Genomic DNA, 18,878 nt, shown 5'->3' on the forward strand with positions numbered 1-18,878 from the left:
TCCAGTCCTGACCGATGGGAACGTTGGATAAATGAGCCCTGCAGCCTGAACTGGAGGCCTAATTTCAAAAATCACATCATTAACTAATTTATCATTTTAAGAAGTTTTATTAAGCTTTTAGAATCACTAAGATTTGACATAAATAAGCTTTAAAGCACTTACTGTAAACTTAAACACACTGTTAATGGATTCTCAAAAGAAAGCTTTGACTGTAATCCGTTTCCCAACCTGTAGGTGGAGCCAAAACCCGATCCTCCATCTGTAAACAGGAAGTACTGCTAGTGTTGTGACTCTTCACCCCCCATGACACAAACAGGAAACCTGAACTGAATGACATCATTTAATTGGCTGACAAGAAATCCTGATATAAAAACAGCAAATGAGCAAAAAGACACAATAATGACATAAGAGCAGCAGCAGTGAGACGCCTGAGGTCTGTCAGTTCGTGCTGGGCCTTAAGCCCCGCCCCCTCATCGCTTCTGTTTCTGGTACTTCCTCATGTGAGCTGCGATGGCGCCGCTGATCTCCGCGCTGCGCTTGTTCTGCCCAAAGTAATCGACGAACTCTCCGTCGGGTCCCACCAGGTACATGATGATGGTGTGATCCACCTGCGGGCGACAGCAGCCAATGAGACGCCGGGCCTGAACGCTGGCGTCGGAGCGCGGCGCGGCGGACTCACGATGTAGTCGTTGTCTTCGTCCTTCGGCCCCTGGCTGTAGTAGACGCGGTACGCTCTGGACACCTGCTCCACCTGAGCCACCGACCCCGTCAGCCCAATCAGCTTCGGGGAAAACTCTGCAGCGGCCAGGAAATGCTCATTTACTTCATTTCATTTTTAGTTGGGTTAGGTTTAGTTGTTCTTGTTTCACGTGCATGTTATACTTGAATTCAGGTCGACTCAAGGCTAGACTATGATTAAATATTCATATTATAAAATCATTATGTTACCAGGGTACAATCTGGTGACATAATGACAATCAGGATCACAGATTGCTTCAAGTCATGAGATCTCTAGATTAGTATCTTCTGACTAATCTGGAGCCAATTTACTAGAAAATTCTGTGGATTTTGTGTCAACATGAAAAGTGATTAGAAATCCTGAACCTGCAGCTCAGGACTAAAAATGCAGACAGAAAAAACAAACAGAATCTGATGATGAATCACTGATAACTAGTCGCTCCGGTACCTTTCACATACGCAGCCATGGCCTCTGCAGTGTCTCTGTCTGGATCTATGGTGATCAGGATGGGCGTCAGGTTTGGAAGAGACTTGATTCTGTCTGCAGAAACACAAACAGGAAGTCTATCAACGCCGCACACCTCAGCCTGTAGTTCTGTTTAAAGACTCAATCGATCACCTATCTCATCCACCACCTCGATCATCTTCTCGATCTCGTCGGGGCAGATGTCTGGGCAGTGCGTGAAGCCGAAGTAGATCAGGATCCACCGGCCCAGGAAGTCCTCGCTCCTGGACGCTTTGTTGTTGTGATCGATGAGGGAGAACGGGCCGCCCAGCGCCGGCCGGCCCAGCGACTTGTTCCGCTCCTTCTCAATCACTGACAGGCAAAACCACAAGACACAGATCAACACGGCGGTGCTCCGCGCACAACAACACAATCCAAACCAAAGCTTTTAGCACCACTTTATGCATGGAGCTACTCACACTCCTCTTTTTCCTTCTTGAAATACTTCATCCCTCCCAGCAGAGCTCCTCCGATAGCAAACGTCACCGCTAAGGATTTCCACGTCACAGGCTGAAATGTTCAGATGGAAAACATGAACCAAGACATCAGCTCACTGAATAAAAATCACCAAGGCAACGCTAAAGTCTCCCAAAACTCCACAGGAAAACCTGAGATTTCAGGTCATATTTCCAAATATTAATCAAAAAACAATAATAACAACAACACACCCACTGTAAGACATGGTGGTGGAAGCATCATGCTGCGGGCTTCCTTTTTGTTACCCTAAAATTTGGATTTTTGTAATTATCCTCGACTGTATGTCACTTTTATGACTTTTTATTTTGTATTTTTATCACGTAAACCACTTAGAACCGACTTGCTGCTTACATGTGTGTAGCACAAAGATGGAAACAAAGTTTTTTGGTTTTTTTAGTTTAACTGTTCCACATTAAAAGATTTACCCCCGACTTCTTGGACTTGTCGCCTGAAGAGGGCATCGAGGAAAACGGTCTTGAGCTGTGAAGCTTCAGCCATTGTGTTCCTCTGCAGGTGCGCCACCTGCTGGCGTTCACCTGAAACAAACGGGTGAAATATGGCAAACCGTTAGAGGCTTTTTATAAATCACCACATCCAGTTTGTCGTGGAAAGCAATTTTAACAAATACAATTATAGGTTAACGTACAAAATATAGATTAACGTACAAAATGACACCACCGAATTTTCAGGAGGCGTACACAGATAAAGTTGCACTTACAAAAATGTCAACATTTTGATTTAAATGTACGTAAAATTGAAATCGGCGCTAATTTGCCTGTTTTCTTCAATGGAGTTCGGTGGAAGCTCCTAGCTTTGACCTACCAGGTAGCAGAGCTCTGTCCGCGCCGACAGCGAGTGTTTCCGCGCGGCTTCCCCTCCAATTAAACTGTGAGCGAGTCTGACGGCTCGGTTCTGGAGGGCTTTACTCTGAACCAGCCAGCAGCCCAGGTTCTGAAACAGAGCGCTCATGTTGGCTTTAACCTTTTCGGAACCGCTGTTGTTAAACACCCGGAAGTTACATGGAGAAACACCTGATTAGGAATGGCTGTTCTGGGGTCAGTGTGAGGTCAAGGTTAGAACTTTCAGATGTGAGCAAACTGATCTGGGATAAGATGTTCCAGGCACGTCTTCTTCTCCTCGTTTAACGGACGGTTTCGGCGCACTACCGCCACCACATGGAGAGGGGCGTAAATGCGGATATAAACGGCTACCTAAATAAAACACTTAAGTCGACAAACAAAAAGAATAGTATTTTTTATTGTGATTGATTGATTGATTGATTAATTTAATATTCTTCAGTCTTCACTTTTAAGCCTGGGAGCTCTTTGCTGCCACCCAGAGTAAAAAGAAAATAGTGCAGATGGAAAAAAAAATAGATGTATACAGGTTTGTTATTTACACCTTTTGGACAAAACATCCGACAAAAGTTACCTTGAGATAAACATAATTTTTGTGTAATCACAAATAAATGAAACATTTGACTGCTGTAATGTATAAATTGATCTAGAAAAATCAGTACTTCTTTGGCAAAGGTTTTCTCCCTTAAACAAAGAAACGAATGTCATGGCAGGTGGAGCTGCTTTAAAGGGCAGTTTTACAGTGAGACGGCCAGTCTGACCGCAGCTCCTCATTGATGTGGTAGTAAAGCCAGGCCACAATGGGGAAAACTGTGATGGCCACAGCTGTGGAGACGCGCAGCTTCCCGACCGGAGCGCTGAGGGAAACACAGCAGAGTCTAAATCCATCAGAAACTCAAATTAAACTGGAGTTGAAGAGCAAATTACCTTCCAGAGCGACGACACAAAAGAAGCCAAACAGCCGTCAACGTAAGACCGGAAAATTCTCTAAGGAGGGAATTTGGGAAGCAAAAGGACATTATTAATACACATGATCCCATTATTCCTGTCTTTAACTGGCCGACAGCCTTAGCAGATATTTATATTTTTTACCAACCATCTGATAAGCTCTTATGCTTATTACTACCAGACTTTTTCCTTCTACTTAACTTTCCATTTCTATGCTGGGACTCAGAACTCTGAACAGATTTCCTGCTCTGAAACCAAACTTATTTTGGATTATGTCACAGCTTTTTTTTATTACTATTTTTTAACCTTTATACTCTACAGGCTCGTCTTTATTTTCCTTCTGACTGGAGCCTCAGCACACCTGCCCTCCTCCTGCTGGAAGATCTGCGTCACTCGCTCCGCGTAAAGTTTCCATCCTAACATGAAGACAGCAGCGCTGGAGCTCAGCAGGTGGAGATCAGCAACGCGCCTCCAGGGCGAAGTTTCTGGGGTTAAACACCACAAACAAACCCAGCTGTGATGCCACCATGTCTGCCACGAGGTGGCGCTGTTACAACTAATACATGTTCTGTAGCGGTGCAGAGTCCAATGACTTCTCCTCAAGAGTGCGAAGCAGGAAAGAGGATGTAGTTTCTGTGCCATGTGTGAGACTCTCCTCCTACCTGTGACCTGAGGTCTGAAGCCAATAAAAACACAGAGGACAGCAGGGACTGCGTAACCCACCTGGAACAGAAACACGTCAAGAACAACCAGCAACCCGGGGGAAATACTGCAGAGCCGCCGAACCTACCACCCATAAACCTGCGTCTGGATCATTGATCTGAAACAGAAGATCAATACATTACCATTAAAGGAGTTAAACCAGAGTAAACGCTCATTTATCAAGCGCTAACCTGCACATAGGAAGCCAGAGTAAAGAACACGGACATTAAAACGTTACTTAATCGCCAAACTACAGAAAGCCATGAGATCTTCTCACAAACTTCTCCCATCGCTGTTTTGAATCGTCTTTTCTCCTCCTCCCCGCCCGGGCCTCCGGGACGTACAGACGCTAGTCAGCAGACGCACACACGTACCGTCGCTGCACTGACGAGGGTGCGTTCGATATTCACTTCTTCAGCTGAAAGATGCGGGGTGGAGAACGCCTTATAATCGTACAAACGATTTAACGAGTGATTGTTTTTGTTAGATTAATAGAAAAAATGATAAAAATCATAATGACCTAGATATTTGGCGCAAATTCCTCCAACCGAGGGAGGTTTTACTAAATAACTCCGCTTTTAAAGACGTGGCGGAAACACGTCATAATGGCTTTTGCTGTGAAAATAAAATTCAGTCACAATTAAAAAGTCACAAAATTGGAAACCGAAAGTAAAAAAGGATAAAATAACTGATAAGATGTAGTAATATACTTTTTAAAATGTTCTTTATTGTCAAATCACATCAAAACTATTTCCCACTGAGTAAGAAAATGAAACGTAATGTAAATTCAATAAAATGCAGCAAAAATATTGCTTTGGTTAAGGAAATAAAGCAATTCAAGTTTACATGGAAACATAACCTGTAATTGGGAACAAGTAATGAACTGCTAGCAAAATAAAGGAACAGATAAATAAAATATCAGAAAAATATATGCCAGACTAAAAAGAACATCAAAATTCAATTTGAAAACAAACAAATAGCTTAGAAATAAATGTAAAAAATATTTGAAGTTGGAAGCCGGATAAACCGTTTTCAGTACTAACTTTGTTGCACGTTACTGGTTTTGGAGTTTCACGTTAAATAAATTATTTGGGAAAGTGTTTCTGCTGCCTGAGTTCAATATTTACTAATGATGCTAATTATTTGTGGGTTTTTTTTATTATTTGAGGATCTAAAATACATTTTTGATTACATTATTTTAAAAATGCTAAATAAGATAACCAGTGACTCAGTACTAAGGCACCTTTATTACCTTTTAACTTGAGTAAGAATGAAGTAGTTTTACTGCAGCCTGGTGTTAAACCATTGTTTTATTTTGAAACGGCTGCTACACAACATCCGGTGCCTCCTCGGCTAACAGCTGCTGCCTCGCTGCGGTTTGCGGGTGTTGAAATGTCAGCTGCCTGCTAGCCCGTCCAGCTAGCTTAGCTTAGCTGGGTGTTTGTTTTTGTCAGCCTGCGTCTCCCGCCGCCCCCCGAGCCTTGACGCCTATTTAGCCATTTCACGGACTTATTCTCGTTTTCCTTCGTGGCCTGCTTCGGTTCGCGGGGCTCCGCCGCCGTCAGTGTTGCTGTAATTCCCGCAGCAGCAGGGAGGAAACGGGAGTGAAGTTGCTGTCCGAGTCTCTCTGCATTGCAGCCCCTGGCGCTGCTGATGGAATTCAAACGCACAACAATGGCGACTCCTGGTTCAAACAGCTCAACGACGAGCAGCAGCAGCAGCAGCAACGCGGGATCCGCCACGCACCACTACCAGCAGCCGCAGCAGTCCCAGCACACCGCAACGATGAGCGGCATGCAGGGTAAGCGGGGAGGCTCCCGTCCCGCTGCCGTGAAGGTTAACGCTAGCACGGCTAACCGGGGAGGCTACCGCCCGCTCTGGCACAGCGTTCAGCTTTTTAATTACATAACTGGTGGGAACAAAGATCCCAGAGGATCCCAGAGGATCCCGGAGGATCCCAGAGGATCCCGGGTTCCCTTCGGTTCCGCCGCTTTAGACTCTTTCTTACAAAATCCCGGTTTTTATTCACCGTTTCAATTCGTATTCATTGGATTTGGCAGAATGAGATCAGAATAATCTGGATTACAGATCAGTTCGGATCCCGGATCTGAACTGGATCCAGCCTGAGTGAGTTAAACTGGGAGCTAACTGGGATTAGGTGTGAACGGAATTAAAGTGGGTTTAATCTGTAGAATCAAATCTTTTCTGGATTAGTGTGGATTGTCATAATTTATAATAAACTTACCTGAGCTGGACTTTGACTATCAGACAGTGGAGGTTTAGTGTTTAAAACCAAAGTCGGATTTATTCGCACTGCAAACTGGAATCTGCTGAATCACATTAAAACACATGAATAAAAGTTGCTGTGATCTCAGGGGTTGGATGGACTGAGTTGAGCTGAACTGCATATATTTTCATCTAAACTGTTGAATTGAATCCAGTTTTTAAGTTAACTTTACATCAGGTTATAATCTGAATCGATTTCTTGCTGGATTGAATTGGAACCAGATTATTTGAGTGATTTTACTTTCATTTAAATCTGTTTTGTTCAGATTAGCTGGATTTTTCTGGACTCTTTATGGTATAAAACCACCTGATTCGTGTTTCTCCATTTTAAATATTAATAATTATGACTGAGTCCCATCCAGTTCTGCTGCCTGCAGTCGTATAAAATCCGGTTTAATCTGTTCGTAATCAAGCAGGTTTTACTCCAGTGAGACTGAATGAATCTGAAATGCTTCTTGTTATAATCTGAATTTTATGTTCCACCCCAGTAAAGTTTTTAAAATCTCCCAGTGGAGCCGCTTTTCCCCGAGTCCAGATTAAATGTGCTAACTCTGCCACGGTTCTGTTTCCTGTCCGTTTTACCTTTCAGAGTCCAACACCTGCTGGAGATGTCAGAGTGAAACAGGTACACACACCTGCTGCCACTCACCTGCTCCAGAATGAAACTCTGTTTTTAAAATCTGCTCCTCCTGCAGCTACGCTGCTTCATGGCACTAATAAAATCTTCGTTAGCTTAATGATGTCAGTCGACTCTCGGCTTATTTTCCTCTGACTGTTTGGTTTCTTGACGCTGCTTCATTTTGCTTCCTGCCTCCTGATGTGATGCTGACCGATGGTGAGAAAACGAAACGCATTTTTCCATCTGAAAAAGCCTCTTCCTCCTCCTTCTCTCTCTCGATCCTTTTCGTTTCACCTGCTGCTTCCTCTCTTTACCTCCACTTCATCGCTGTCTGCAGCAGGTGCATGCTAACGCATTTCCCTTCATCAAATGCACTCCGTCTGCAAAAAGATCCTCTAGAAACGCTGCAGAGCAACGCAGAAAATATGTTTCAAGCCGTAAAACCAAAGAGGCGAATTTAAGCGACAGACTCTGATGTCTAACTGACAAAGCAGTCTCCTGGGGATTGTTAAAAAGAATAAAAGCTTTCTTTTCACCTCTAGGGTTTCAGATAAACCTGTCTGCAGCTCACCCAAGTAAGCCAAACCTCTTTTGCTTCAGCACCAACAGCACTCATCTCTTTCTTTCCGCCTGACTCTTTGGTGTGGAGGGAGTCTGTCCTGCTGTTCTCCACTAATCCCAGCCTAATCACCCGCTGGTCCTCGGAGGCCTGCGCCTCCAGCAGCTGGGCTCCACAGACTTTAGCATGCAGCGAAACGGCAGCTCTGCTCTGAACGGCCTGAGCCAGGTTCAGGTGTGGCTCCCAGCAGATCTCTGACGGAGGCCTCCGCCTGCTCCACTCTGTCTAACTCTGTGGTTTCCAGTGTGCGACTAACAAGCAACACAAGTGTTCGCTCGTCCTGCTTTGTTTCTGGTGCTTGGGGTGTGGGTCCACTCCAGGTCGTTTCGAGCCGTTTGGCCCATTCCTGTGGTGCAAACATTCGATTCAGGGTGAAATCAAAGCAGCTAATCCTGCATGTTCCCATCATGATGTTTTTAAATGTTTAGCTCTGTTTCTTGTTTACCTTTCCACTTTGTGTTGCATTCAGGGTGGAGCTCAGCATGCTGTGCTGTGTTTCTGTTGCAAAGAGTCGGGGTGTAGATGAAGCGATGGAAAACAACCAGTTTCTAAATATCCTCATTAAAAATCAGAAGATTAGAAAGCAGAGCAGTGATGCAGCAGATGCTGGTTCTGAAATGTTCACTCATTCACTGATTCTTGTTTAGATGCTACATGCTAAGTAAATACGGCTTGATGCTGTGAAAAAGGATTCATTTCTCTGTTTATCTATTTTAGAGACTTTTAAAGTTTCAGATCATCAAACAAGATCTACAAGTAATTAATACTATGATTTAAAAAAATGTATCTTTAGTTTTTAAACCTCTGCACATTAGCATGCTAACACTTTTAATATGAAACTATTAGCTTTAGCCTAAATAAGCTTTGCTAGTAACATTAACATGTTAGCTAGCATTGCTGGTGGTTAGTTTAGCAGTTAGTTAGCAGTGCTGGTGGTTAGCTTAGCAGTTAGCTAGCAGTGCTGGTGGCTTACGGAGCAGTTAGCTAGCAGTGCTGGTGGTTAGCTTAGCAGTTAGCTAGCAGTGTTGGTGGCTAGCAGTGCTGGTGGCTAGTTGAACAGTTAGCTAGCAGTGCTGTAGTTTAGTAGTTAACTAGCAGTGCTGGTGGCTAGTTTAGCAGTTAGCTAGCAGTGCTGGTGGCTAGTTTAGCAGTTAGCTAACAGTGCTGGTGGCTAGTTGAGCAGTTAGCTAGCAGTGCTGGTTGGCTAACGGTGCTGGTGGCTAGCGGCTGATTTGAAACCCCTTTATTTAAACATGTTTAAATCGTTTTTGTTTGCACTGTGAATGAATGAACAAATGAATGAATGAACACTTCAAGAATGAAAACATCTTCAGCTAGTTGGATCAGTTCATATTCCTGATTTATGTAATGAATCCTAATGTAGCAACGGGAGCAAGAAGCTGTTTTCAAAGTTCCCAGTGTAATTAAATAGAATATTAATATTTAGTGTATTGATTCTCATAACAGTTTAGTCTTTATCGACGTTAGAAATGTTTGAAACAGCTCCACCTTCAGCTGATGTTTCTGATCTGTAGCCGTTAGCTTCCTACGCCCCGTCTCTCTGGAAATCATCCATATGTTGTAGTAAATGTTCCTGTTCTCGTCTTTTCATCCTCCTGTTGTCTCATTTTGTGGTTTTTGCATATTTAACATTCCTACTTTTCCTTTTGGACGACTGGTTTTCGTTTTGCGCTGCTCTTTGAGTTTGGTACGTTTGTAAAACTTTCTCCTGCCGCTCAGGTAAACGCAAAGCGCTGAAGCTGAACTTCGCCAACCCGTCCATCAAACCCTCCACCAGGTTCTCCTTAAACACGGCCGGACCTCCGTTCCAGAACCCACACATGTGAGTGAGCCGCCCTCGGTGCGTTGAACCCGCCTGCTGGATGCTCAGTGACTTGTTTCACCAGAGAGAGGCTGAGGACTCACAGCATTGAGTCTTCGGGGAAGCTGAAGATTTCCCCGGAGCAGCACTGGGACTTCACCGCCGAGGACCTGAAGGATCTGGGCGAAATCGGCCGGGGGGCGTACGGCTCCGTCAACAAGATGGTGCACAAACCCAGCAACATGATCATGGCCGTGAAGGTGAGCCGACCGCGCGGCTCAGGGAAAATGAAATGATTAAAGCTTCCTGGTTTTTCTCTCTCGGAGGATAAAAACTTGTCGTTTCCTCAGAGGATTCGGTCGACGGTGGACGAGAAGGAGCAGAAGCAGCTGCTGATGGACCTGGACGTGGTGATGCGCAGCAGCGACTGTCCGTACATCGTCCAGTTCTACGGCGCTCTGTTCAGAGAGGTCAGAGACGTCCTGGGGCAGAAGCGCTGCTGGTTTCCCTGCGGATGATCCCATGATGTGCTGCTGGTTGCAGGGGGATTGCTGGATCTGCATGGAGCTCATGGCTACCTCACTAGACAAGTTCTACAAGTTTGTCTACGGCTCGTTGGACGACGTGATTCCAGAAGAGATTCTAGGAAAAATCACTTTAGCTGTAAGTTTGTTTCGGTGTTCATGTTTGATTCATTACATTTCATCCGGTAACTTCTGGTTCTGGTTCTGGTTCTGGTCTGCAGACTGTGAAGGCTCTAAACCACTTAAAAGAAAACTTGAAGATAATCCACAGAGGTAAGCGCTCCGGCTGCACCTGCTGCTCCAGCTGCTCTGCACCGGCTGCTCCGGCTGCTACACCGGCTGCTCCGGCTGCTGCTCTGGCTGCACCGGCTGCTGCTCCAGCTGCACCGGCTGCACTGCTCCGGCTGCTGCACCGGCTGCTGCTCCGGCTGCTACACCGGCTGCTCCGGCTGCTGCTCTGGCTGCACCGGCTGCTGCTCCAGCTGCACCGGCTGCACTGCTCCGGCTGCTGCACCGGCTGCTGCTCCGGCTGCTGCACTGGCTGCTCCGGCTGCTGCACCGGCTGCTCTGCACCGGCTGCTGCTCCGGCTGCTCTGCACCGGCTGCTGCTCCGGCTGCTGCACCGGCTGCTGCTCTGCTTCGGCTGCTGCTCCGGCTGCTCTGCTGCTCCGGCTGCACTGGCTGCTCCGGTTTCAGCCGTTGGCTCTTCCCTGCTCACCCTCCGTCCGTCTGTCCGTCTCTCCGCTCAGACATCAAGCCGTCCAACATCCTGCTGGACCGAAACGGGAACATCAAGCTCTGCGACTTCGGCATCAGCGGCCAGCTGGTGGACTCCATCGCCAAGACCAGAGACGCCGGCTGCAGGCCGTACATGGCGGTCAGTGACCTTCACTCTGTGGTTGCAGCTCATCGGACACGTTTCCCAAATCCAGTCATTTCTAGATGCTTTATTGGATGATTGGACTTTTAACAGCTGCAGTTTATTTATCTGAGGTTTTGCAGCGTTTCAGCAAAAATTATTTATTTCACAATAACAGTCATAAGGTTCCCAGAATAAAGTCCGAATAATCAGAGAATAAAGACTTTTCTGCTGCGATGAGGAAATAATTTATGTTTTAAAACATCCGTATTAAATCATCAGTAGCAGAATGTTGAAACGTTTAGACGTCCGGTTCTGTTTGGGTTCCGGACCTGAAGGAGATCAGAGGACCACAGGACCAGTCAGGGACGGCGACCAGTCAGGGACAGGGACCAGTCAGAGACGGGGACCAGTCAGAGTCACGGACCAGTAAGGGACCAGTCAGGGACGGCGACCAGTCAGGGACGGCGGCCAGTCAGGGACGGCGGCCAGTCAGGGACGGGGACCAGTCAGAGTCACGGACCAGTAAGGGACCAGTCAGGGACGGCGACCAGTCAGGGACGGCGACCAGTCAGGGACGGCGGCCAGTCAGGGACGGCGGCCAGTCAGGGACGGGGACCAGTCAGAGACGGGGACCAGTCAGAGTCACGGACCAGTAAGGGACCAGTCAGGGACGGCGACCAGTCAGGGACGGCGGCCAGTCAGGGACGGCGGCCAGTCAGGGACGGGGACCAGTCAGAGACGGGGACCAGTCAGAGACGGGGACCAGTCAGACAGGGACCAGTCAGGGACGGCGACCAGTCGGGGACAGGGACCAGTCGGGGACAGGGACCAGTCTGGGACGGGGACCAGTCTGGGACGGGGACCAGTCAGGGACAGGGACCAGTCTGTGACGGAGACCAGTCAGGGACCGACTTTGACCAACAGATCAACAAATTGGTCTGAAAACGTCTGAAACTTGCAGTGATGAAAACCTGGACTCGGTCCGGTCCAGGCGCCGACCTCATGGTGGCGTCATCAGAGTTCTCAGAGTTACGGCAGCGGTTGGGTCTCTTGCTGCAGCTTCCATTTTAAACATGGCGGCTGCTGCAGCAGTGACTGGTCTCTGTCTCTGACTGGTCTCTGACTGGTCTCTGTCTCTGACTGGTCTCTGACTCTGACTGGTCTCTGTCTCTGACTGGTCCCTGACTGGTCTCTGTCTCTGACTGGTCCCTGACTGTTCTGTCTCTGACTGGTCCCTGACTCTGACTGGTCCCTGACTGGTCTCTGTCTCTGACTGGTCTCTGACTCTGGTCTCTGTCTCTGACTGGTCTCTGACTCTGGTCTCTGTCTCTGACTGGTCCCTGACTGTTCTGTCTCTGACTGGTCCCTGACTCTGACTGGTCCCTGACTGTTCTGTCTCTGACTGGTCCCTGTCTCTGACTGGTCCCTGTCTCTGACTGGTCCCTGACTGTTCTGTCTCTGACTGGTCCCTGACTGTTCTGTCTCTGACTGGTCCCTGACTGTTCTGTCTCTGACTGGTCCCTGACTGGTCTCTGACTCTGACTGGTCCCTGACTGGTCTCTGTCTCTGACTGGTCCCTGACTGTTCTGTCTCTGACTGGTCCCTGACTCTGACTGGTCCCTGACTGGTCTCTGTCTCTGACTGGTCCCTGACTGGTCTCTGTCTCTGACTGGTCTCTGACTCTGGTCTCTGTCTCTGACTGGTCCCTGACTGGTCTCTGTCTCTGACTGGTCTCTGACTCTGGTCTCTGTCTCTGACTGGTCCCTGACTGTTCTGTCTCTGACTGGTCCCTGACTCTGACTGGTCTCTGACTGGTCTCTGTCTCTGACTGGTCCCTGTCTCTGATTGGTCCCCGTCTCTGACTGGTCCCTGACTGTTCTGTCTCTGACTGGTCTCTGACTCTGACTGGTCCCTGACTGGTCTCTGACTCTGACTGGTCCCTGACTGGTCTCTGACTCTGACTGGTCTCTGTCTCTGGTCTCTGACTCTCACTGGTCTCTGACTGGTCTCTGTCCCTGACTGGTCCCGTCTCTGACTGGTCCCTGACTGGTCTCTGTCTCTGACTGGTCTCTGTCCCTGACTGGTCCCTGACTGGTCTCTGACTCTGACTGGTCCCTGACTGGTCCCTGACTCTGACTGGTCCCTGACTGGTCTCTGTCTCTGACTGGTCCCTGACTGGTCTCTGTCTCTGACTGGTCCCTGACTGGTCTCTGTCTCTGACTGGTCCCTGACTGTTCTGTCCCTGACTGGTCTCTGTCTCTGACTGGTCTCTGACTCTGGTCTCTGTCTCTGACTGGTCCCTGACTGTTCTGTCTCTGACTGGTCCCTGACTGTTCTGTCTCTGACTGGTCCCTGACTCTGACTGGTCTCTGTCTCTGACTGGTCCCTGACTGGTCTCTGACTCTGACTGGTCCCTGACTCTCACTGGTCCCTGACTGGTCTCTGTCTCTGACTGGTCTCTGTCTCTGACTGGTCTGTCTCTGACTGGTCTCTGTCTCTGACTGGTCTCTGACTCTCACTGGTCCCTGACTGGTCTCTGTCTCTGACTGGTCTCTGTCTCTGGTCTCTGTCTCTGACTGGTCTCTGACTGGTCTCTGTCCCTGACTGGTCCCGTCTCTGACTGGTCCCTGATTGTTCTGTCTCTGACTGGTCCCTGACTGGTCTCTGTCTCTGACTGGTCCCTTTCTCTGACTGGTCCCTGACTGGTCTCTGATTCTGACTGGTCTCTAACTCTGACTGGTCTCTGACTGGTCTCTGACTGGTCCCTGACTGGTCTCTGTCTCTGACTGGTCCCTGACTGACTGGTGCCTGACTGGTCTCTGACTGACTGGTCTCTGTCTCTGACTGGTCCCTGACCTCTGACTGGTCTCTGACCCTCTGACTGGTCCCTGACTGGTTTAATGTCTCCTCCAGAACATAAATGGATCCAGTTTCTGTTTCAGACGAGTTCAGGGAAAGTTACGATCTGCTTCAGTCCAGAATCATAACTCAAACGGATCTGATGTCATCAGTGATCAGGTTCTGCTGGCTGACCTCAGCAGCTATTTCAGGCCTTTAACTAGGCCAGTCGGTTGCTTCCTGCAGCTGCTCTGCAGAACGAGCTGCATGTGTCTGAGAGGAGGAGGCATCCTGCGGGCTGCAGACGAAAACTTTCCCAGCATTGACTGTTTGTGTTTGACGTTCCTCCAGCCGGAGCGGATCGACCCGAGCGCCTCCAGGCAGGGCTACGACGTCCGGTCCGACGTCTGGAGTCTGGGAATCACACTGGTGAGTTTATCCTGCTGGGGGACGCGGACAGATGGAGCCGGAGCTGTTCTGGTTCGATCCGGTTTGATCCGGTTTGGTTCTGGTTTGATCCAGAGCTGTTCCGGTTTGATCCGGTTTGGTTCCGGTTTGATCCAGAGCTGTTCCGGTTTGATCCGGAGCTGTTCTGGTTCGATCCGGTTTGGTTCCGGTTCGATCCGGAGATGTTCGGGTTTGGTTCCGGTTTGATCCGGAGCTGTTCCGGTTCGATCCGGTTTGGTTCCGGTTCGATCCGGAGATGTTCGGGTTTGGTTCCGGTTTGATCCAAAGCTGTTCCGGTTCGATCTGGTTTGGTTCCGGTTCGATCCGGAGATGTTCGGGTTTGATCCGGTTTGGTTCCGGTTTGATCCAAAGCTGTTCCGGTTTGATCCGGAGCTGTTCCGGTTCGATCTGGTTTGGTTCCGGTTCGATCCGTCTGGGTCGAAACGCATCCAGAACAGCCTTTGTTTGGCCCGCTGTCCGTTAAAATGACCCGTTTCTGTCTGACCGGCTGGTTGCTGGTTTGATTCTCCGCTGGGTGAAATAATCCGATTATCCTGGAATCCGATCAGCTTCCTGACGCTTCAGCTGATCCGATGTTTTATAGACGCAGCGACAGGAAAACGTTCATTTCCCATCAATCCCAGAATCAAACTTCCATGAATGGGATCAGAAGTGAAACGTTTCCCTGCATCATCATAACTTCACACTGGATGTCAGTCAGTCCAGATTTAAACCAAAATCAGATTAAAGTTTTTTACCTGTGTCTGTGTGTGTGTGTGTGTCTCTGTGTGTGTCTGTCTGTGTGTGTCTGTGTGTGTGTGTGTGTGTGTGTGTGTCTCTGTGTGTGTGTCTGTGTGTGTGTGTCTCTGTGTGTGTCTCTGTGTGTGTGTGTGTGTGTGTGTGTGTGTCTCTGTGTGTGTGTGTGTGTGTCTCTGTGTGTGTGTGTGTGTGTCTCTGTGTGTGTCTCTGTGTGTGTGTGTGTGTCTCTGTGTGTGTCTCTGTGTGTGTGTGTGTCTCTGTGTGTGTGTGTGTCTGTCTCTGTGTGTGTGTGTGTGTCTCTGTGTGTGTGTGTGTGTGTCTCTGTGTGTGTGTGTGTGTCTCTGTGTGTGTCTGTGTGTGTGTGTGTGTGTCTCTGTGTGTCTCTGTGTGTGTCTCTGTGTGTGTGTGTGTCTGTGTGTGTCTGTGTGTCTCTGTGTGTGTGTGTCTGTCTCTGTGTGTGTGTGTGTGTGTCTGTCTCTGTGTGTCTCTGTGTCTCTGTGTGTGTGTGTCTCTGTGTCTGTGTGTCTCTGTGTCTCTGTGTGTGTGTGTGTGTCTGTGTGTCTCTGTGTGTGTGTGTCTGTCTCTGTGTGTCTCTGTGTGTCTGTGTGTCTGTGTGTGTGTGTGTGTGTCTGTGTGTCTGTGTGTGTGTGTGTCTCTGTGTGTCTCTGTGTGTGTGTGTGTGTCTCTGTGTGTGTCTCTGTGTCTCTGTGTGTCTCTGTGTCTGTGTGTGTGTGTGTCAGTACGAGCTGGCCACGGGTCGGTTCCCCTACCCGAAGTGGAACAGCGTGTTCGACCAGCTGACTCAGGTGGTCAGAGGGGATCCGCCGCAGCTCAGCAACTCGGACGAGCGCCGCTTCTCCCCGAAGTTCATCTCCTTTGTCAACGTGTGGTGAGAAAACCGGAACGCAGCAGCTTCTGCCCCCTGCTGGGCACAGATGGGAACTGGTGCTTTTCTTTGTCGTTTCCAGCCTTACGAAGGACGAATCCAAGAGGCCGAAGTACCGAGAGCTGCTGGTAGGTTCAGGTCTATTTAACATGAGACGCGGTTAGTTTGGCTTCATTTCTTTGTTTCCTGCAGAGAGACCCGTTCATCCAGATGTACGAGGAGCGCTCTGTGGACGTGGCCGGGTACGTCTGCAGGATCCTGGATCAGATGCCGGCGTCTCCCAGCTCCCCCACGTACATGGAGTGAGAGCCGGACAGGAAACGATCCGGCAGCAACAAACGCAGCAACAAATCTTTGTGTAAAATTGCTTGGTCCCCTTATTGCAGTGTTACGAGAAAAAAAGCACCATTACGGTTCAGTCTGTATATATTCCTGCACTTCTGTTTCTCTATTGTTCCCTCTCACACACACACACACACACACGTCAGGACCTGGATCACTCAGCTGTTGGTATCAGTGACTCCCAGGAAAAATTATGTGTAAATTGTATTTATGGAACCAAAATGATGTGGACTGGAATCATCCTGGGCTAGCTGCTAGCTGCTAGCTGCTAGCTGCCTCACCTGTGTGGCGCCTGAACGCCGCGGTGCGTTCAGGCCGCGGTGCGTTCAGGCGCCGTGCTGATGAATGAATAAAAACGGCAGAAAGGAAACGACTTCTGTCTTCTTTCCTCTGGAAATTCTCACGTTTCGTTTCTGAATGGAAATCTGAGCCGATGGTCGACGGCTGCAGGAACGACTCACCGTTTCCTGTAACGTTACGCAACTTCAGGTTATTGAAACAAATTCACAGAAAAACGCTCATTTAAAACAACCTGTTTTTAAATAACCATTTGCTTTATGATGAATTTTCAGCCGTGTTGAAATAGATGCATTTTAAAGAAGCTCAGCATCACAGAGTCATGTGACCAGCAGCTGCTTCACAAACCAACCAGACCAGATGAACATCCACCACCAGGAAAACACACTTTCACTGTTTCACATCCAGCGGCGGATTTAAGTGGAAAAATTAGTGCTTTTCCTTTTTTTAACCAGTCTTAAAAGTGTGGAGTGAATTCCTGTTGAGCTGCGCTACTTTATTAGAATAAAACATCCCACAGCATGATGCCTCCACCGCCATGTTTCAGAGGATTTGGCTCCTTTTTATTTATTTAGGGGCATCAGAATAAAGGAGCCCCCTCTGTTTTTATGTCATATTATTCCAGTTCTTGGCTGTAAATGTTGAAAACGGTTTTTAGTTTTGCTCTACATTGTGCTGGTTTGTTATATAAGATCTTATTTTGTTTTCGGCCAGCAGCTGCACTTCCTGTTGCTTTTCAGAAAATCCTTTCTGCCTGCGCTTTGGTTTTATGTTTTTAATTTAAATCTTAAACACAAGAATGAATCGTACAGATATTTGAATAAATGAGAAAAGAATCGCAGATATTTTCTAGATGAGCTTCAACACATTGCTGGTCCTGTGGATCAGGAGATGATGAAGTCTTTAAACTGCTGCTCCGGCTGCTCGTCAATGTATTTCTTTATGTACCAGCATGAGACTCGAGCCTTCAGCTTCTCCTCGGCCAGGAAGTCCATGGCTGCCTGCAACACAGGAAGCCAGAGTGGCGGCGCTGAAACCTCCCTGACAGGAGCCAGGCTGCAGCTTACCTGTGCCAGAGCAGCAGCAACGCCTCGGCCTCGAAACGTTTCAGGAACGAATGTGGACATCAGGTCCACCTCCTTCTGCCCGGTGAACCTGTAGTGCAGCACGGCACATCCACTGCCCCCTGGGACAACACAAACACTCACTGCACTGGTCACTGCAGCAATACATGAATAATGATTTCATTAAAAAAACAGCAGACCCGACACTGCAAAAACTAAATCTTACCGGGTGATTTTGGGTGCAAATACCTCAGTGCACTAGAAAACTAACTTCTCAGCAAGAAATAGGAGCTGGTTTTATGTCAGCAATTGCTTTAAATAGATTTTAAAAGTACTAGTTCCACTTTAAAATGTGTAAAAAGTATAATTAGTGAAATAATCTGCCGGTGAAACTTGATATTTTTCATCAATATTATGAAATTACTCACCCAAACTCGTAATTCTTGCTGAAAAGTTGAGATATTTGCACTTAAAACTCGGACCAGGATTACTTGGTCTAGTTGTAATGTTGTGTTTTTGCAGTGTAGGACTAAATCTGTTCTATGAAGCTTTAACCTTTTGATGCTCATTTAAATTGGATCCAAAATAATAATCTACCAGCTTTTGCTCCCTGTGTCCACAAAATGCATTGAAATGTGTGTTATACGCCTCTCATATATTAGCCGAACCATTATTCGGGTTGACCCGGTTAGTTTAACATGCGTGTCATGCAGACTTTGCTTGGAGAAAAGTTGTTAAAACAGACGGTGGCTTAAATTTACTAAAATCTGAACGTAATTCGGCTGAATTCTATATGAAAACAACTTTGATTAAATTTAGCGGCGGGAGTAAAAATATGAATGTTTCTATTGGAGATTATTTAATCCATGTTTCGTGTGGCCAGAAGTGGAGCAGTGGCTCTCCTGGTGGATCTACCCCGGTTGATCCTGGTGGATCTACTCCAGGTGGATCCCGGTGGATCTACCCCGGCTGTAGAGCCCTCTCTCCGGCTGACGGTTTACCTTCGCCGCTGCTGCCCGTAGTGACCGTGAAGCGTCGGTTCTGTCGGTCATGTTGGACCTTAAACCGTCCGCTGCAGCTGGAGGAGGCGGTTCGGCAGGAAACGACCCGGTGAGTCAGTCCAGAGAGTCTGGAAGTTATTTTAAAGGCCATTTAATTCGGTACAAACACACCGCACATGCGCAGTGTGGTCAAAAGCAGTCGTTCTGCTGTTTGTCCGCCAGAGGGCGCAAAACACGCAGAAATCATCGTGATGTACTTTTGACCTCCAAAATATTTTATTTACA

At 47.8% G+C, this 18,878-nt stretch overlaps 4 protein-coding genes across 10 annotated transcripts; 1 reads left to right on the top strand and 3 right to left on the bottom strand.

Moving 5' to 3' along the window:
- Positions 1–327: 327 nt before the first annotated feature.
- On the bottom strand, positions 328–2,868 carry sco1 (synthesis of cytochrome C oxidase 1). The gene is made up of 7 exons (XM_008417104.3): positions 2,543–2,868; positions 2,146–2,256; positions 1,663–1,753; positions 1,358–1,555; positions 1,187–1,279; positions 680–795; positions 328–608 (listed from the first exon to the last, which is right to left on the bottom strand). Exons 1-7 carry the CDS (start codon positions 2,687–2,689, stop codon positions 471–473), a joined length of 894 nt encoding a protein of 297 aa, XP_008415326.2. The 5' UTR covers positions 2,690–2,868; the 3' UTR covers positions 328–470.
- An 87-nt stretch (positions 2,869–2,955) lies between these two features.
- Positions 2,956–4,910, bottom strand: tmem220 (transmembrane protein 220). Of its 2 annotated transcripts, XM_008417106.3 has the most exons (6): positions 4,419–4,892; positions 4,316–4,345; positions 4,188–4,248; positions 3,887–4,010; positions 3,505–3,564; positions 2,956–3,434 (listed from the first exon to the last, which is right to left on the bottom strand). In XM_008417106.3, exons 1-6 carry the CDS (start codon positions 4,515–4,517, stop codon positions 3,302–3,304), a joined length of 507 nt encoding a protein of 168 aa, XP_008415328.1. In that variant the 5' UTR covers positions 4,518–4,892; the 3' UTR covers positions 2,956–3,301. The 2 variants fall into 2 exon arrangements, with proteins under 2 accessions (XP_008415328.1, XP_008415327.1); XM_008417105.3 differs by having other exon boundaries at positions 3,887–4,248; positions 4,419–4,910.
- A 653-nt stretch (positions 4,911–5,563) lies between these two features.
- map2k4a (mitogen-activated protein kinase kinase 4a) lies at positions 5,564–16,601 on the top strand. 5 transcript variants are annotated; one of them, XM_081610350.1, is made up of 13 exons: positions 5,564–6,028; positions 7,103–7,138; positions 7,675–7,707; positions 9,492–9,594; positions 9,659–9,833; positions 9,924–10,043; positions 10,117–10,236; positions 10,319–10,370; positions 10,847–10,974; positions 14,149–14,226; positions 15,744–15,892; positions 15,972–16,017; positions 16,082–16,601. In XM_081610350.1, the coding sequence occupies exons 1-13, from the start codon at positions 5,881–5,883 to the stop codon at positions 16,193–16,195; spliced, it is 1,302 nt and encodes a 433-aa protein (XP_081466476.1). In that variant the 5' UTR covers positions 5,564–5,880; the 3' UTR covers positions 16,196–16,601. The 5 variants fall into 5 exon arrangements, with proteins under 5 accessions (XP_081466476.1, XP_081466477.1, XP_081466479.1 ...); XM_081610351.1 differs by lacking the exon at positions 7,675–7,707; XM_081610353.1 differs by lacking the exon at positions 7,675–7,707 and having other exon boundaries at positions 9,504–9,594.
- A 687-nt stretch (positions 16,602–17,288) lies between these two features.
- Positions 17,289–18,813, bottom strand: LOC103461262 (protein NATD1-like). 2 transcript variants are annotated; one of them, XM_008403579.3, is made up of 3 exons: positions 18,594–18,802; positions 17,596–17,714; positions 17,289–17,529 (listed from the first exon to the last, which is right to left on the bottom strand). In XM_008403579.3, exons 1-3 carry the CDS (start codon positions 18,742–18,744, stop codon positions 17,413–17,415), a joined length of 387 nt encoding a protein of 128 aa, XP_008401801.1. In that variant the 5' UTR covers positions 18,745–18,802; the 3' UTR covers positions 17,289–17,412. The 2 variants fall into 2 exon arrangements, with proteins under 2 accessions (XP_008401801.1, XP_017159104.1); XM_017303615.2 differs by having other exon boundaries at positions 17,289–17,714; positions 18,594–18,813.
- Between the last annotated feature and the right edge of the window lie 65 nt (positions 18,814–18,878).

The sequence above is a fragment of the Poecilia reticulata genome, chromosome 8 (assembly GCF_904066995.2).
Source record: "Poecilia reticulata chromosome 8, P_reticulata-male-v2, whole genome shotgun sequence".
In the NCBI taxonomy this organism is placed as follows: Eukaryota; Metazoa; Chordata; class Actinopteri; order Cyprinodontiformes; family Poeciliidae; genus Poecilia; species Poecilia reticulata.

Coding starts and splice junctions, on each gene's coding strand:
- sco1 (XM_008417104.3), bottom strand. CDS start 2,689: ATGAGCGCTCTGTTTCAGAACCTGGGCTGCTGGCTGGTTCAGAGTAAA. Junction 1,280..1,357: donor CGAGGTGGTGGATGAGATAG/GTGATCGATTGA, acceptor GTGTTTCTGCAG/ACAGAATCAAGTCTCTTCCA. Junction 796..1,186: donor CATGGCTGCGTATGTGAAAG/GTACCGGAGCGA, acceptor TGGCCGCTGCAG/AGTTTTCCCCGAAGCTGATT.
- tmem220 (XM_008417105.3), bottom strand. CDS start 4,517: ATGGGAGAAGTTTGTGAGAAGATCTCATGGCTTTCTGTAGTTTGGCGA. Junction 4,346..4,418: donor CTCTGGCTTCCTATGTGCAG/GTTAGCGCTTGA, acceptor CTTCTGTTTCAG/ATCAATGATCCAGACGCAGG. Junction 3,435..3,504: donor TTGTGTCGTCGCTCTGGAAG/GTAATTTGCTCT, acceptor TGTTTCCCTCAG/CGCTCCGGTCGGGAAGCTGC.
- map2k4a (XM_081610350.1), top strand. CDS start 5,881: ATGGAATTCAAACGCACAACAATGGCGACTCCTGGTTCAAACAGCTCA. Junction 9,595..9,658: donor CCGTTCCAGAACCCACACAT/GTGAGTGAGCCG, acceptor TTGTTTCACCAG/AGAGAGGCTGAGGACTCACA. Junction 10,044..10,116: donor ACGGCGCTCTGTTCAGAGAG/GTCAGAGACGTC, acceptor TGCTGGTTGCAG/GGGGATTGCTGGATCTGCAT.
- LOC103461262 (XM_017303615.2), bottom strand. CDS start 18,744: ATGGCCTTTAAAATAACTTCCAGACTCTCTGGACTGACTCACCGGGTC. Junction 17,715..18,593: donor TACGGGCAGCAGCGGCGAAG/GTAAACCGTCAG, acceptor GTGTTGTCCCAG/GGGGCAGTGGATGTGCCGTG.